Source organism: Ictalurus furcatus, chromosome 2 (genome assembly GCF_023375685.1).
Source record: "Ictalurus furcatus strain D&B chromosome 2, Billie_1.0, whole genome shotgun sequence".
In the NCBI taxonomy this organism is placed as follows: domain Eukaryota; kingdom Metazoa; phylum Chordata; class Actinopteri; order Siluriformes; family Ictaluridae; genus Ictalurus; species Ictalurus furcatus.
The window spans coordinates 21,901,945-21,919,808 of record NC_071256.1 but is presented as its reverse complement, the minus strand read 5'-3'; the positions used below and the strand labels follow the sequence as shown (position 1 = coordinate 21,919,808).

At 36.6% G+C, this 17,864-nt stretch overlaps 1 protein-coding gene across 1 annotated transcript; it reads right to left on the bottom strand.

Moving 5' to 3' along the window:
- Positions 1-14,573: 14,573 nt before the first annotated feature.
- LOC128617193 (dexamethasone-induced Ras-related protein 1-like) lies at positions 14,574-16,322 on the bottom strand. The gene is made up of 2 exons (XM_053640246.1): positions 16,052-16,322; positions 14,574-15,510 (listed from the first exon to the last, which is right to left on the bottom strand). The coding sequence occupies exons 1-2, from the start codon at positions 16,320-16,322 to the stop codon at positions 14,990-14,992; spliced, it is 792 nt and encodes a 263-aa protein (XP_053496221.1). The 3' UTR covers positions 14,574-14,989.
- Positions 16,323-17,864: the final 1,542 nt, after the last annotated feature.

The following is a 17,864-nucleotide window of genomic DNA, read 5'->3' as shown; positions in this document are numbered from 1 at the left end:
CAGAAAATATTTGTAGAGGTCCAAGAGCCTGGAAAAGGCCAGAAAAGCTTTTTAAAACAGGCACCTGGCACAGATCACACTAAGATCACAAGGTGAAATTCCGAAGATGTTGAATAAAAGAGCAAAGGAAACAAAACAAAACACAGCAGAAACAGAATTTCCAAAAGTCTTTTAAGAGATAAATGAGACAAATGTTGAACTTGGGAGAAATAAATAATACTATGTTTGGAAGAAAAAAGGCATTGCACATCAACAGAAACACCTCATCCCAACTGTGAAGCATGGTGATGGGAATGTCATGCTTTGGGTGAGAGAGCGAGAGAGAGAGACAGCAAAAACCAAATTATAACTTTGGAAAAACAATATGCCAGGGTAATTAATGCCAATTTGTTTGTCAATCAATATACTGGTCTAGGTATTTTAAAATACAGCATACATTTATTATTTTAACAAACGCTTTTATGGAAAATGTACAAATAACATCCTAACAGAGCTGATGGCAATTAAGCATTTTGCTCATCACCACTAATGAAGAGTCTGATCATTTAGGGCATAAAATCGTAATGTTATATTAAGCTTAAGTAGCTACCACATTCCTTTTTCTTTCCTTTCTTATGATAATTAATTAGATAATGCCATTTATAAACATATAAAAACACTCTATCTGGAAATTGATCAGTCTTACACTAGATGGTGCCACATGCATGTTTTTAAAACGGAGTGTATAAAAGTGGGCACCATGGAAACCTCACAAAACCCTGTACTGGCAGTGTTTGGAAAACTCTAAAAGTACTCACACAATGCTGAGCAATTAATGTCAAATTGATCAATTGTTATGTAGATATGGTCATGGACAGAAATGTAAATTGGAAGGACCTTCATTTTCCCTGAGAGATTTAATAAGAAAAACTAAGAGAAGCTGGTTCAGTAAAACACACACACACACACACACACACACACACACACACACACACACAATGTTTTATGATTTAGCACTCCACTCACTGTTACCGTAATTAGCAGTAGCGTGTTTACAAGGAAATTAAGTGCCATGTTTAATTTTAGTTACGCAGCCAGCAAGAACCAAACTTCCCCCACCATAATTTTCCAATAATAAAGTATACGGAATATCAAATTAGAATATTGATGGAAAATTCATCAGCGCAAACATGAGTCCGTTGCACATTTTAATGGAATCATAGTAATAATTTAAATCCAGATTGATGGTCATGGTTACATAAATAGTTTTGAGCTATCAGAAGCAAGAAAGAAAGAAAGAAAGAAAGAAAGAAAGAAAATGTAGTGCTTGATTATTAAAAAAAAAATAATAATAATTTTAGTGAAGACCAATTGTGAGACAGCAGACAACAATTACCCTTAAAAACCCACAACACGTTTGAACTGAGTGTTCATAAACTGACTTCAAACAGACACTGTGTTTTCAAAGTTCTCCAATAATCAGTTTTCCTTCATGGCAGTGAGTAATGCCATGAGTAATGTAATGAGTAGTAATGAGTAATGCCATTAATACATCAACCCCTGCCTAAAGCACACAAAAATATAAAACAGAAATTTCTCTCAAAATACAAATTTGCATAATTATAGAAAGTGGATTACATATTACAACAACAATCAATGACAATCCTGTTTCTAAGATTACCATAACCTGACATCTGGACCAAAAGCTAGTCATAGGCTGACCATAACCTTATCCTAAATCCAAGATCCCATTTTTAGTCTCAAATTTAATCTTAAAACCTTACATCAAAACAAAACCTAACATTGTAAAAGTATTCACATTCTAAATATACTGTAGATCTAATAATGTACATATTTATATAAGCATTGAACTAAATATCACTAATCCTAAATCTAAACCAAACACTACCCTCAATGTGACCTAAAGCCTGGCCATAACACAGACACAGATTGCGGATGCTCAGAGAGCAAACAAACTTTCCCCTCTGTCAACATCATCTAGTTGATTTATCTGAACAGCCTATAAATATTGTTTTCAGTGTGTCTTTTTTTCCAATCACACCAGCTGTACCACAAAATCATAACCAAATGAAGTCAATGAACAACTAACTTTAGGAGTTGTCACTTATGATTTATTCTGGAGAAGCCCAATGATCTATTGAGCTACTGAGGATATTCTTTTTTTTTTTTTTTCAGAAATTTTTCAGACAAGGACTAATTGTTCATGGACAACTTTGTAGATTTATAAGAGTACTTTATAATAGTGCAGTGGTCTCCATTGTGACTACATCTAGTCAGTCTCTTTACTATTGCATTAGATGACTCAGACTAGTGTTATGTCCTATTCAAGATTTCAGACTTTCAAGGTTTATTTACCTTGGGTCCAGGACAAAGAGGTTGCAGTGCCCTCCACTAATATCGGCACTCTTGGTAAATATGAGCGAAGAAGGGTGTGAAAAATTATCTTTATTGTTTAACCTTTTGATCTTTTGTTAAAAGAATTCACAAAAATACTCTGGTCTCATGGATTTCAAACAATTGCAAACACAACACAGGTTTATCAAAACAATATCTTTACGTAGGTGTGCAACAATTATTGGCACCCCTATGAATTCATATGTGAAAGTATATTCCCATTGATTTTTTACATTCTGTTAGTACACCTGGGTGACAAGGAACAGGAAAATGTTCAACCACGACTTCCTGTTTCACAGGGGTATAAATATACATAGGTCGAATTCCCATAGTCATTCATAACAATGGGTAAGACCAAGGAATACAGCTGTGATGTGCAGCAAAAGGTTGTTGAGCTTCACAAAATGGGAAGTGGCTCTAAGAATATAGCAAAAGCATTGAAAATGCCCATTTCCACCATCAGGGCAAAAAGTTAGATGTTCCAGTCAACCGGAAATGTTATGAATCAACCTGGAAGAGGACATGTGTCTATATTGTCTCAATGTACAGTGCAGAGGATGGTTCGAGTGGCCAAAAAATCTCTAAGGATCACAGCTGAAGAATTGCAGAAGTTAGTTGCGTCTTGGGGTCAGAAAGTCTGCAAAACTACAATCTGAATCACCAACATCACCACAAGTTGTTTGGAAGGGTTTCAAGAAAAAAGCCAAAAACAAACTCAAGGATCTGCAGTTTGCCAGACATCACTGGAATTTCAAATGGGATCAGGTTCTATGGTCAGATGAAACCAAAATAGAGCTTTTTGGCAATAAATACCAGAGGTGGTTTTAGCGCACACAGAGAGGTAGCCATATGGAAAAGTACCTAAAATATGGTGGTGGATCTTTAATGTTTTGGGGCTGTTTTTCTGCGAGAGGACCTGGACATTTTGTTATGGCATTATGGACTCTATCAAATATCAACAGATAGTAAATGAAAACTTACACGCCTCTGCCAGAAAGCTAAAAGGGTTGTGGTGTCCCCTTACTGCAGGACAATGATCCAAAACATACATCAAAATCAACAAAAAAAATGGTTTACTGACCACAAAATCTGCCATGGCCATCCCAGTCCCCTGACTTGAAACCCATAGAAAACCCTGTGGGGTGAACTGAAGAGGAGAGTCCACCAATGTCGACCTCGAAATTTGAAGGATCTGGAGATTCTGAATAGAGGTATGGTCTCAGATTCCTTGCCATGTATTCTCCAACCTCATCACGCATTATAGAAGAAAACTGAGAGCTATTATCTTGGAAAAGGGAGGTAGCACAAAGTAATGACTAAAAGGGTGCCAATAATTATTGCACACCTATATTTAAGATTTTTTTTGTTAAACCTGTGTTTTTTTTGCAATTTTTGTCAAAGTATTTTTTGTTAATTATTTTTAAGAAACGATCAAAAGGTTAAACAATAAAGACAATTTGTTTTTGTTCATATTTACCAAGGGTACCAATATTAGTGCACTCTAAAAAACAGTGGGTTAAAAACAACCCAAATTGGGTTATTTTTAAACCAACGACTAGGTAAATATAGGACAGAGCACATTTTGGTCTAAACTAACCCATCAAGTTGGATTGTTAACTTTAACCCAGCAAATGGGTTGTTTTTCAACCCAAAGAATAGTTTAATTTTTACATAAATGCTGAGTTAATTTTATTTCATAAATGGGTTAATATTTTCAGGGTTATTTTTACCCTTTGAAAATGTCAAATACACCACATTATAAACAAATGTCAACATGGTATCTCCTTTATTTATACACAAGAAGATGCTCAGAAATGTATTGCTAGAGCTGCTAAAGTGGTGTTTATGTATAGATTTTGAAGTAAATGACTCAAATAACTCATATATTCGAAAATGTCAAAGGAGACGTTTAAAACAACCAAAAAACTGAGTAATCAACGAAGAGGGCAATGTACATCTGAATTCTTTCTAGACATATGTTTTTTTTTTTTAAAGATAACAATCAAAACATAGAGTGTGAACTCATAAATACTCACTGAAGTTTCAGTACATCAAGTAAAATATAGCACATATGCATGATAATTCGTTTATTTATTCATCTTTATTCAACTGCTTATCCTGGTTAGTGTTGCAGTGGATCTGGGGCTTATTCTAGTTTTATGCTCCACAGAGAATATGCATGACAATAAAATACACTGTCCATAAAAAACATGTTGTAGCAGCATATTACTGTGAGCTTGTGGCCATTACTGAGAGATCTAGTAAGTACACTGTACAGCAGTCCACTGACGTTGTCAATGTGTTGTGCATGCGTGTGCGTGTGTGTGTGTGTGTGTGTGTGTGTGTGTGTGTGTGTGTATGTGTGTCAACCTCCACCCCACCAAGAGAACAGTCTGTCTGTAAACACATCCTCCTCAGAGCGTTCGTTGTTCGTTCTAACAAATATGTAAGTGCTCTGGTGAGGCATGACCTCAAGGGAGATGAGCATGTGCTTGTTTGTATGAAGAATTGCAAGTAGGCAATTTTTTAAAGTTTTTATCAGTAAATTTGAGGAACATGTCTCAAAGGTAGCACAAAGCGTTCAAGGCAGTAAGACATGGGTAAGTTACAGTAAAGCTTGACTGGGCAAAGAAGGAACAGTCCTTGTTTTGTTATATTTTTTACTTTAAAGTGTGTTCAAAGAGAAGGGAAATCTGGCAACAAGGTCCAAGTTGCCAGTAGTTGTGAGCCATAAATCATCATAAAAGGAAAACAGTTGCACAAAATAGACGCATTCCTAAAAAGAAGTACACATACGCTAATATGAATTTGTTGAATTTACAAAATGAATTTACAAAAGTAGCTCATACCCTCATGCTACAATTTCCAAGAGACTCATGATTATTTTTAGCCTTGAAATCTAATATAAAGAAATATTTAAAAAAAAATTAAAAAGCTTTGGTTTTAATACAACAGTCTTGCTTTAAAATATTTGTACTTAGTACAGTATATTCAGCATTTAAAAGTGAGTGGTAAAGATAACTGAATGAATAAATAATAAATAGATAGGCTGTATAAGCCTGTCTTATTCATTGTACATATGTAACAACAGTGACCTGAAAATCTGAATTACACTGCCGCCTTTGGCTTGACAGAGACACAAAATAGATTACACAAAACAACTCCCTGAAATGCTTCATACCAGAGCACTCTTTGCATGTGAACCTTAACAAGAGCTTAGGGCAATTCCCATGGTCAGACAGGAATTTGTCGAACATCCACCGTCTGGGAAAAATTGGTTAAAATACACTTTGAAGTGTGTTCATCCTCTGATCAAGCAGATGTAATGTTAGCTTTTGGATAACAAATGCAAATGTGTGTGTGTGTGTGTGTGTGTGTGTGTGTGTGTGTGTAAACCATTTCAGGTCATCAGGATCACTGACTGCCTCAAAAGTGGCATTAAGTGTTCACAAAACATTATTTTGTAAATTAAAGTGCAGGGCTTTTTCCATTTCAGTTATCTCATAAAACAACAATTTTGCAATTATTTTTTCTCTACATGCCTTTGTCTTTTTTGTACAGTGCTTTGAAAAAGTATTTGTACCTGTACACATACCTTTGTACCTGCTGTTTTTGTGTATATCTCATACTAAATAGTTTTAGATATTTAAACAAAATACAACATGGAATATTTGCCAACTCTTCTTTGCAGAACTGCTTTAGTTCAGCCACATTGGAGGGTTTTCGAGCATGAACTGCCCATTTGTGGTCCTGCGACAGCAGCTTAATTGCGTTAAAGTCATGGCTTTGACTAGGCCACTCCAAAACTTTCATTTTGCTTTGTTGAACTATTCAGAGTTAGATTTACTCCTATGCTTTGGATCATCGTCTAGCTGCATAATACAGTTGCGCTTGAGTTTCAGCTTACGGACTGAAGACCGAACATTCTCCTTTAGGATTTTCTGGTAGAGAGCAGAATTCATGTTTCCCTCAATTATTTCAAGTTGCCCAGGCTCTGAAGCAGCAAAGCATCCCCACACCATCACACTTCCACCACCATATTTGACCATAGGTATGATGATCTTTTTGTGGAAGTCTGTGTTTGGTTTATGCCAGATGTAACGGGACCCCTGTCTTACAAACAGTTCCACTTTCAAATCATCAATCCACAGAATATTCTTCCAAGCAGTTTGAGGATCATCTAGGTGTATTTTGGCAAAATTCAGATGAGCATTAATGTTCTTCTGGGTCAGCAATGGTTTTCACCTCGCTACCCTTCCATGGATGCCATTTTTGCCCAGTGTCTTATTGATGCAGTCATGAACAGTGACCTTTATTGGTGCAAGAGAGGCCTGTAGGTCCTTTGATGTTGTCCTTGGCTCTTTTGTGACTTATTGGATGAGTGGTTGCTGTGCTCTTAGAGGAATTTTGGAAGGTCGGCCACAACTCTGAAGGTTCACTACTGTGCCCAGTTTTTCCATGTAGAGATAATGGCTCTCACTGTGGTCCTTTGGAGTCCCAGAACCTTTGAAATATTTTTGTAACCCTTCCCAGACTGATGTATTTCAATCACCTTCTTCCTCATCATTTCTGGAATTTCTTTCAACTTTAGTATGTTACTGTATAGTGTATTACTGGGTAAGACCTTTTAACCAACTTCATGCTGTTGAAAAAGTTCTATTTAAGTGTTGATTTGATTGAACAGGGTTTGCAGTAATTAGGCCTGGTTGTGTCTAGTCCAGCTGAATCCCATTATGAATGCAATTTCATAAATTTGGGGAATTAGTAAAAACGGGGGCAAATACATTTTCACACAGGACCAGTTGTTATTGGATATCTTTTGACGATGTAAAATAATTTAATATGAGAAATACACAAAAACAAAAGAAATCCAACAAATACTTTTTCACAGCACCGTATATTCAAATTTCACATAATCCTCAGTTACCTACTTGTTCAAAATCCATATACTACTGGTCAAAAATCAACCTCAAATGTCACATAATCCAAACTCCAGGGGAAGAGCTGAAAATTATCACTCTTCTCTTTTCCAGGTAAACACAACTGATTGTACACGCTGTTCAAACGCTTAGCTCATAACACCCCAGTATCCTGCAATAGGCATCGTAATATCATTGCCTGCAGGTGTGAACTGGACAGAACCACCTGCATCCATAAAGATATATCATTATAGAAGCCACCAAGATTGTCAGCTGATTTGAAAGTAGCCAAAGAGAAACACTCTCACTGCTTTGTCAAAATTAATGATCAACTGTGTAATTAACATCCTACTAATCAAGATCAGTAGTGTTTTGGTAATTAGTTCATGCATGTTTACCGGAAAGGAGCCATTATGATTAATATATCAGCTGAAAATGGGATGTCACAGGCATATTTAAACAATTGAAGGAAGAAGAAAAAAAAAAACACTGTGGGACATGCTATTCTAGGAAAAATTAACAACAGGATGGTGCGATGCCATCCCGAAGTTGATTATTTTCCTATAACAGCTTATCTCAAAGTATTTTATTCCTCTTATACCACAGCAATTTGTCAACAATTACATTTTTAAAAAACGTATTAGTGAATGATACATACCTTTTTACTCTTTATTGTTACATTTAATGTTGTGGAACATTTCACAAGACATGTTTGTTCCTGTTATCATTTACTCTATAGCAACACAGTTGTTCCCTTACCAGACTCTTTTGCTTTCTCTTGAAGTTAATAAATCAAAAAAATGCAGCTTGTTATGTTACCGGAAAGTACAAAGTCCTCTGTTCTGAAGAAAACCTATGGACTGTTACAAAGCTCTGACACCCAAGGCTCCTTCCATAAATGTTACATAAATGTTTCCTTATGGAAAATCACACCATATCAAGGATTATATTTTATGCAGTTGTATTTATGCAGTGGTCCAAATATAGGAATGTGATAAACAAAGAGAATGAGTCTGCAGGAATGACACAGAGATGCTGAGGTCAAGTGTCACACCATCACTTTACAGGTACATTTTGCACCTTTTTGGCACATACACCAGCAATGAACCCACACATATCTTTATCAGGCATTTTCACATTAATAGATGTGATATTGTAATCCGGAGAATGTGAGGCCAAGATGAATTTTTAAAAATTCACAAAGCCAATCATTAAGAAATCCTACACAGACTGCTTAAGTTTAGATCACGCCTTGGTTCTTCATGTCATGTAATCAGGGTTGAGACGGATGCAATCGCAGTTAAAGGTTTTATTAGAGGCAGGCAGACAAATTCAAATCGTGAGGCAATATAAATATTTAAAAACAGGCATAGGTCAGGTGAACTACAAACGGGCATTAACAGGGCAAAGACGAGAAATGTGGAAACGAGGGCAGGATCAAAAACTGAGAAACAAGGATAAGGAAAGACTTGGCATGGCTCTGGCCGCAAAACACAGAAATGCAATCCGTGACACTCCATATCAACGAGCTCATCTGATTGATTAGCGAACATGGCATTGGTGAAAAAAAAACCTGATAACTAGAACAACAGTTTCAAGTGAAGCTTTAATCAGGCTGAGTGAAAGAAAAGTAATTTCCATTTTCTGTGTTTAACTGGTTGGCCAGCTACTCTGTCCTCTCTATGCCACTACTACAGACAGGTCATCAGGGAGCAGATTACATAACTGTGCAGAGTGATAAACTACATGGAGTGACCCTCGCTGAGCTTCTACACAGCCACTTGTGGATTAAATATTATATTTTCAGTATCCAACATTTACAACACGCTAACATCCTGAATAGGCTAACCATTAGTAAAGGATGTCCGGGACACAGGGTAGTTATTAATCCCTGGTTCAAAGCTAACAGACACCACGTCCTGTTTTCAAAATCGGATGCTGCAGTCAAATGAAACTAGAAAAACAGTGTATTTCTACCGGGTAAAAGTGAGCCTACATATATTCTGATTAGTTTAAAAAAAAACTTAAAATTTTTTTTTTAATTGAAAAGGTTCCAAAAATTGTGGAATGTAGCCTAGTGTGTTACTGAATAATTACACTGTTTAAAGAGCATTGATATTCTATAAAGCACTCATTTATTTTAAAGCTGTGTTTTTCTGCAATTGCAGATTAATTAATCCACCTTCTGTTTTGGTGTTCAATCTATTTTTGTACCATGAAGCCACTTTCCAGTGTTGTACCATGGATGCTTAGTTGCGTGCCCTGCATTCCTGCAGTCACGACTATGTATGCTATTGAAATAGAGTTAAAATGCCAACAGTGCTGATTTAGCAGTTTGTGGGGATCAGAGCTGCAGCTTCCGATGGTCTTCAAGGGGTAGGCAATTGCAGGAAGATGTTTCATGTTATATAAAATGGTAGGGATTTTGCTTCTTACTGTGAAAAAGCTGAGTTACTAGTTTATTATCTAGTACCTATTGATAGTACCAACTGATTTTGTACATTTTTTTTTAACTTTAGCTAAATTGAATTTCTTGCGTCATCAGTGGTTTCTGGATGAAAAGAATTATAATTTATCTGTAAAGTAGAATTCCATGTTCATTTATTTGTATTTTTGTATTTTTCTTTCAAAACCTCATCACACCATGGCATCAATATTATATCAACTGAGCCTAAGCCTTCAGTTATCTTGATTAACAAGCTCAAGAGATTTCATCTTCATTGACATACTTTAGTTATTTTATTTAAATGTGTCTCTGAAGGGATTTATTTAAAACAATCATATGTTTACTTTGTTAGTAAAAGTCTTACTGAAGGCATTAAAAGTCCAAGGTTTGAATGCTCAAGCAGTTCCCTTTCAAAGGGAACTCAACTTCACGATGTGGGAAGCGCCCATGTGCGCGTCCAGTATCTGAAGCCTGTGTAAAATCACACTTATTTATAAGCCTGCCTTGGTCAGGTAACGTGGCATTTCGCACCGTTTCATAGTCACGCAACGCGCAAAACGCCACATCACCTGACCACAGCAGGCCTATAAATAATCGTGATTTATGGGCGCTTCCCACAGCATGAAGCTCACGCAATGTCTCGTTCCCTTCTCAGGGAACAGGGTTAACCCAGACGTACAATTGCATTAGAAAAACAGCTTTCACAAGACCTAAAACAGAACATGTTGTCTTTTCATTGAGTTCGGGAAGAGTATAAAAACATATTATCTTCAAAATATCACACCCCTAAGATAATAAAGTAATTCAGAAACAGGAGAAACAAAAACAAAGACTCTAAAAGAAAACCATCCCATTTCAAAACACACCAGTCTTTAGAGCAAAGTAAAATATAAGCTCAAACCAAATAAATGTCTCACAAAGGCGCTTCAATCACTTGAAATAAAAATGAGTTCAATTTAACCTGTTGAATTACATTGATAATGCATGAAATTACAAGGAAATGCTATGAACAATTAACAACTGATGATCTTTGACTTTTATTCCTTTTATTCACTTTAAAATTAAAACATTACATGGCACATGGCAAAAAGCACATATTTAAAAAAGAAAACTGTACACGTAGACATACATATGAATGTACAATCATAATATATTGTTAACATTTTTGGACAAGCAAACATTTAATCCTCTTTGAAACAGTGCCTACTAATAAAGGTGATACACTCAAATGACATATAAAATATACATTTTTTAGTAATTTTCACAATTTAAATAAACAAAAAACAGATCAGTCACATGGAAAAAGTAAGTACACCCCTACATTTATCACACCTTCTGATCCATAAAATTAGAATCAGGTGTTCAAGATTGGGCACCAATGATGGGAACCAGCTCAGTGAGTGTAGGTGGAACCGGTCTTATTTAAACCTCTGAAATCTAGTGTCTGGTCTTTGCTATTTTGGTGGGTGGTGTCTTCATGACAAAATTTAAAGAGTTCTATAATGGATTTAAAAAGATCTCTACATTATTTGAAATACATCCTTCCATTGTAAGGAGAATCATCTACAAGTGGCACAGATTTCACACTACTGCCAATTTGTCCATGGCCATCCCAGCGAATTTAGCCCAAGATCAGACCATTTGATGCAAAAAGAAGTCCCCAAGAACGCCAAAATTTCATCACAGGATCTGCTAAGTCTTGTAACTGTAAAGTGCATGTGTCTACAATCAGAAAGAAATTGCACAAATTTGACCTGCATGGGAGGCGTGCCAGGAAAAAGCCTTTGTTGTCTAAAAAGAACATTAAATCAAGACTACAGTTGGCTAATGAGCATATAGACAAAGACCTGGCCTTTTGGAGTAATGTGCTCTGGACAGACGAATCAAAGGTAGAGTTGTTTTGCCACAGTAACAGCAGACATGTTTGGAGGTGATGGAAATGTTATGGTTTGAGGTTGCATCACTGCCTCAGGACTGGACAGCTTGCATTCAATGATTCAACTATGAATTCTGCATCATATCAAAGAGTGCTTGAAAATAATGTGAGACCATCTGTCCAAAAGTTGAAGTTGAAACGAAAGTCAACAGGATAATGATCCAAAAAGAAGAAATGGAGGGTTATTGAATGGCCTAGTCAAAGCCTGGATTTGAATCCCATTGAAATGTTGTGGGGAGATTTGAAATGGGCAGTACATGCAAGAAAACTCTCAAACATCTTGCATCGGAAAGAATACTGCATGGAAGAGTGGTCAAAAATCCCAGCAAGCTGATGTCAGAGACTGGTGGACAGTTATGCAAAATGTCTACAAGAAGTTATTTCTGCTAAAGGGGGCAATACTAGCTTCTGAGGCCAAAGGTTTGCTTACTTTTTCCACAGAAGAATATGACTATCTATTGATATTTCTGTTGAATAAATGATTGAAAAATCAATTTTTTTTTCTTGTGGATTTGTTCAAGTATTTCAACTTCATTAATAGGCACTGTTTCAAAGATGATCAAATGTTTGCTTGTCCAAATATGTAATAAATAAATAAATAAATAGATAAAAACCAAGGGGTGTACTTATTTTTTCACAGGACTGTATATTATGTATACATATAAGATCAATATAAAAAAGATTTTAATAATTATTTGATGCTAAATTAAAATGATAAATTATATGAACAGGACATTGAAAGCTCTGCAGTGATACTGTGATTGCATGCCATGACAATCAGCGTTTATTCAGTTAGACCAATCAGTCTCTATTGTTGAACATCTTTTATGAAAAGACGATGCTGTTCTGCGTCATTCTGACCCTGGAATGAAATGGAAGGCCTGAATATGCTATAAACCCTGTGATGGTTTGCCTGTTTGCTTTGACCCACCTGTAATGTGCTTGAGGACTGTTGACACAATTTGCGTAAGAACCACAACAGCATAGTAGGAGTCAAAACATGCCCGAGTAGTTGTCACGCATTGTAGCTGTATGCTAATTACAATCATATTTACAATCTTATTTGTCAAACCATTTGGTTTCTGTGTGCTTCTCAGAATCTCAAGATGAATTACATCAAAGTGTGTCACAGTCAGTAATGAGACACTATAAACTGAAACCAATCACTAGGAAAGTCTAAAAAGACTGATTAATTCCATGTCTTGACTGTTCCTATAAATGCGCTCATTCTTAAACACATTTTCTTATGAATTGAAGCATGCAAATTCCTAAGAATTTGTGCTTAAGAGATAATGATGACTAAATTTCCTGTCCCTTCTTCCACTGGCAACCTAACATGTATTATTAAAGATTGTGGACATAGGCCTGCTCTCTAACATCTCTTGCATATATATATTTTAATGATATATTTCTGTGCATATTTAGCTATGATTTTTTATTTTATAATTTTTTGGGGGGTTAGTTTACATTAATATGAAAAAAGAAAAATCCAGGTCTGAACTGTTTTGCACTATGCATTATTTAATAACTGCTTCACCTTGAAATAGTTAAGTGTAATAATGATATACGAATTTTAATAAGTGCCATGACACACTTGCACAATGCAACTCTACATTAGCCTTTACTTTTTGTTAGCAACATCAGCAGCGGGTCTCCAGTTCAATTCTGAGCTCAGGTTGAAGATTTCTTGTTCAATACTTTTTTCCTGTGTCATTCCACTTTATTACACATTCATTTATGGACTTTAATGTTTGGATTTCTTTATATGTGTGATTTCTTGAGTTAATACCAAAGTCTGGTGAATATTTCATTTGAATAGCCTCATTGGAAATTTACTAACTGAACAAAAAGTTGTTCAATAAAAAAATGTTGTTCAATACTTATTTCCCCCACTGTATTTCTTTGCAACCAAGTAAAAATTTTAATAAATTCCTGATCTATCTTGCCAGCACTTGGCAGTACAGTAAGTGCACTCCGGGTTCTTTGGATAGTTATTGCTTCTTAGCTTCTTAAAAGGATTTTAGGCCTACTTATAACCACGTTTAGTCAGTAAAACACTGTTATTCGGTTTTGAAGAAAAGTACAACCAGATTTAGCCTTTTTTTTTTTTTCTTTCTAAAAGTGTGGTCGACCAATGTATAAGTCATATCACTTTACTTCCATAGTGACATTTTCAATAGCATGGTGGACCTTTCATATTTCTAAAGGAACTAAAAGCATTCTGGAGGACCTACAAATACAAATAATTAGTTGCAAAATGCTCCTGCATTTGTTTCTTTTTAGTAACACTTACTTTTCCAGCCTTTTGTTGCCCCATCATAACATTTTTTTAGACATGTTGCGGCCATCAAATTCAAAATTTCCTTAATTTTTTCTTAAAATGGTACATTTACTCCGTTTAAACATTTGACATGTTTTCTATGTTCTATTGTGAGTAACATATGGGTTTATGAGATCATAATGTTTTTATTCACATTTATTTATATTTTACACAACTTTTTGGAATTTGGATTGTAATCAAATGTATATCTTACGTAGTGCACTACAGTAACTAGTTGGTAACAGCTACCTTCCTTTTGTTAATGTGTGCAAAACTACAGGTGCAGTACTGCTGTTCAGAAGTAAACCAAATTCAAATATTGACATTTTGTACTTGAATTTTATAATTGTCTTGAGCTAGACAGGTTTATGCTTTAAATCAAGATTCAGTATTTCTTACTTTTAATAATAAACTAGGAATATATTCTTTCTTAATTTTGTGGTCTCTTTTTCTTTCACTCAGCGGTGCCCTATTGCTAATACCAATGAAGCAATAACTAGGTCTAATTAATCAAAACCAAAAAGGAGATTGAAGGACAGATTTTTTTTTTTTTTTACATTTGATTCATCTTTTATTTTTTGTAGCAAAAGTAAACGCTTACATAGAAGAATAAATAAACATTCATGTATTTTGTTCACAATGCCACAGACATTCGAGTTCATTGCATTTTTTTCTTTTTTTAAATAAAATATTATAGCAAACCGTAAACAAAGTGCTCATGTGTCACAGCGAGCTTGTTGGTCGGGAAAGTCTTATCGGCAAAATGCTTACAGCAGGTTTGTTGAAGAATCTCCAACTTGTTTGCTTGCACCACCACCATGTGATCAAACCCTAAAATTCGGGTCTCACGAATCGCGGCATGGAACCAAAAGTGGCACGTGCTAGTGTTGCCGTTTTATGAAGCGAGACGACAGAACCGACCTGTACTGTCATGCTGCTCTGGAGTGTTCAAATTCAGAGTCCAATTAGTCTGTTTAGCAAATGACACAGCGATCCTTGGTGCCTTGATGTAAGGCTTTCTCCTTAATGTACATGAGATCGCTGTGCACACTTGGCCGCCTTGCGAAGGGAGCCACGATGCCATACGCATCACCTCCGTCCTTGAACTTACGATTGCGCAGGGATTTTCTGTGCAATACATCACCACATTGCAGTGAGACCTTGCGGTGCCGATCTGGGCTCATCTCGTCAGGCAGTTTGGCCATGGAGAAGAGAGCGTGAAACATGACATCCACATTAGTGTTGCGCTTGGCCGATACCTCGAAATAGGCACAGCGCTCGTCCCCCGCCACCAGTCGAGAGATCTCGTCATCTGAAACCTCGCGAGTGAACTCACGATCACACTTGTTGCCACAGATGACCAGCGGCACATCGGCGCTCTCCTTCGTCTTGGTCTTTAGACATGACTTGGTCTCGAAGATTTGCCTCTTGAGTTGCTGCACCTCCTGGAAAGAGGCTCGATTGTCCAAGCTGAACACCAGGACGAAAACATCACCTGAAAGGGTGAAGAAAAATCTTTAAGTCATCATACACATGTGCATCAATTTTCTTATGCAACAGTTGCATGTAGTCTGTTGTGATCACACAGTTATGGCAGTACAGCGACCCCATCCATCTTCAATATGCGGTATAATGTACTAAATAGTTTACTGATCTTTTCTTCCCTTTCCTCAGAGCTGTACTAATTCAGGATTCATCTCGACTCTATGATTTAGATACAAGGTTAAAGTAAGAACAAATGTATTACTATTTTGAGAATATGTATACCCTAGATATAATTTTACCTTTATATAATAATAATAATAATAATAATAATAATAATAATAATAATAACAATAATATAAACATTTAGAAATGTTACTGAATTATTATTATTAACAACAACAACAACAACAAGAACAACACCTATTATTATTATTATTATTATTATTATTATTATTACTACTACTACTACTACTACACTACTACTACTATTATTCAGTAACAAGCAGTTTCTAACTTGGCCCGTTAGTTATCAGCCAGACTTAAGAGCTTACCTGTCAGGATGGAGAGTCTCCTCATGGCAGGAAATGGGTGGTTTCCGGACGTGTCCAGGATGTCCAGCTGATAGACGTCTCCGCGTATGCTGTAAAACTTGCGGTGGAAGTCCTCGATGGTCGGCGTGTACTGATCATCAAAGCGCTCGTTCAGAAAGCGAGAGATGATCGCCGTCTTGCCCACTTTTGTGGATCCGAGCACGACCATGCGGTGGCAGTTCTTAGCTGGGATGTCGAAGTCATGCTCGGACGGAGACATTTTCTTAATCATGACTTCTGCAGGTCAAACGCACGCCTACGTTCAGTTAGTCCAAAGGAAGGTTATAAACAACGCGGACTGAGTTTCCCTTTGCTGAGACTCTGAAGCCAGTGCGGATTTATAGATCAACAAAAATGCGACTACGCCTCCTTTTACCTCATCCATGACGCAGTGCTACCAGACATAAAATGTGTGCGTGTGTGTGTGTGTGTGTGAGCGCGCCCTAAGGAGATAGATAATCGGCTGTGTGCAGCTTTTTAACCTCTGTATAGGCTACACTCTTATAAAGGGAAAATGGAAAAACGCGATGCAAAATGACTTTTTTTTTTCATTCAACTGATTACACAAACACAACGTTATGAAACACAGCGCACAAAAACCCATCATCGCAGCTTTTTTTTTGTAATAAATGTTGAGAGAGGGAATTAGGCGCTGGAAGGAGAAACTAAGGCTGCTAAAGTAATAGATTAATTAAGTGAATTTAGTTGCATTGTATTTGGACACCAAAAAGCCAGGGGTAGCTGCAGCAGACGATCATGTAGGCCTAATTACGTTAAATTTATTTATTTTTTTAAATTAAATCCGTGTGCGTAAAAAGTCTGAGTAAGATAGGCCAAACATTAACCCTGTTCATTGTAAAACTCCCATATGTAATTATTCTGTATAGCTGCGTGGAAGTGGCTAAAACTTTTACATGGTCATGTGACGAGGTAAGACATAACAGAAATCGACCTAGTTTCGAGATAATTGCTGATTCAACTGCAACAGGTTAAGGGTCTGATAGTTGAACACTGACGTCACAGCATGGTTCATCAGCTGCCGCACGCGCTTAATGATTCATAGGCTACACAAGAGCTGCTTAGCAAAATTGTGCACGAATGCACACTGCTGCACGAAGTGAAACACAATGTGTTTAGTTGTATTTTTCCAACGCCACACACACTTAAACAGGGATTTATTTACTTCTCTGTAACGCTTATGACTGAAGACCCTTCTGTAAGCAAACAAACAAAAAAACATTAGAAACCATGACAGAAATTCGAATGGTTTCCACTACAAATAGCCTACCATTACAAACCATCAGCTGACCATTAAAACCATTACCATTACCATTATTGGCCCTTAACGAGGATACCCACGTAGAGATGCAGGGACCATTACAGTTTCCATTAAAACCAATACGATCCCCATTATAACCATTACAAATTCTATTATGGTTACTATTGGGTTGTTTTTTTTTTTTTTTTATAAGAGGAGTCTTCAACGTATGCATAGACTGCTGAAACTGCTAAAACACACACACACACACACACCCCTTGTACGTTTCCCCCCCCTTCAATTTAACTGCAGATTGCTGTTGGTTATGTTCTGGGCAGATCTGTTAGTGATAAATAGCCAATGTGCATAAGAACCCAGCTAGTTGGCGCCACACGGTCCGTTATGCGCGAATTCGCTCTAGAACCGCTAAAGGGTTCTCTGCATAGGCTACTAAATGTACTCAGCTAAATGAGTGGATCTGATGTATTCTAGCAAAAACTGCTACTGAGCTGCTAC

Coding starts and splice junctions, on each gene's coding strand:
- LOC128617193 (XM_053640246.1), bottom strand. CDS start 16,322: ATGATTAAGAAAATGTCTCCGTCCGAGCATGACTTCGACATCCCAGCT. Junction 15,511..16,051: donor GAGACTCTCCATCCTGACAG/GTAAGCTCTTAA, acceptor TCACCCTTTCAG/GTGATGTTTTCGTCCTGGTG.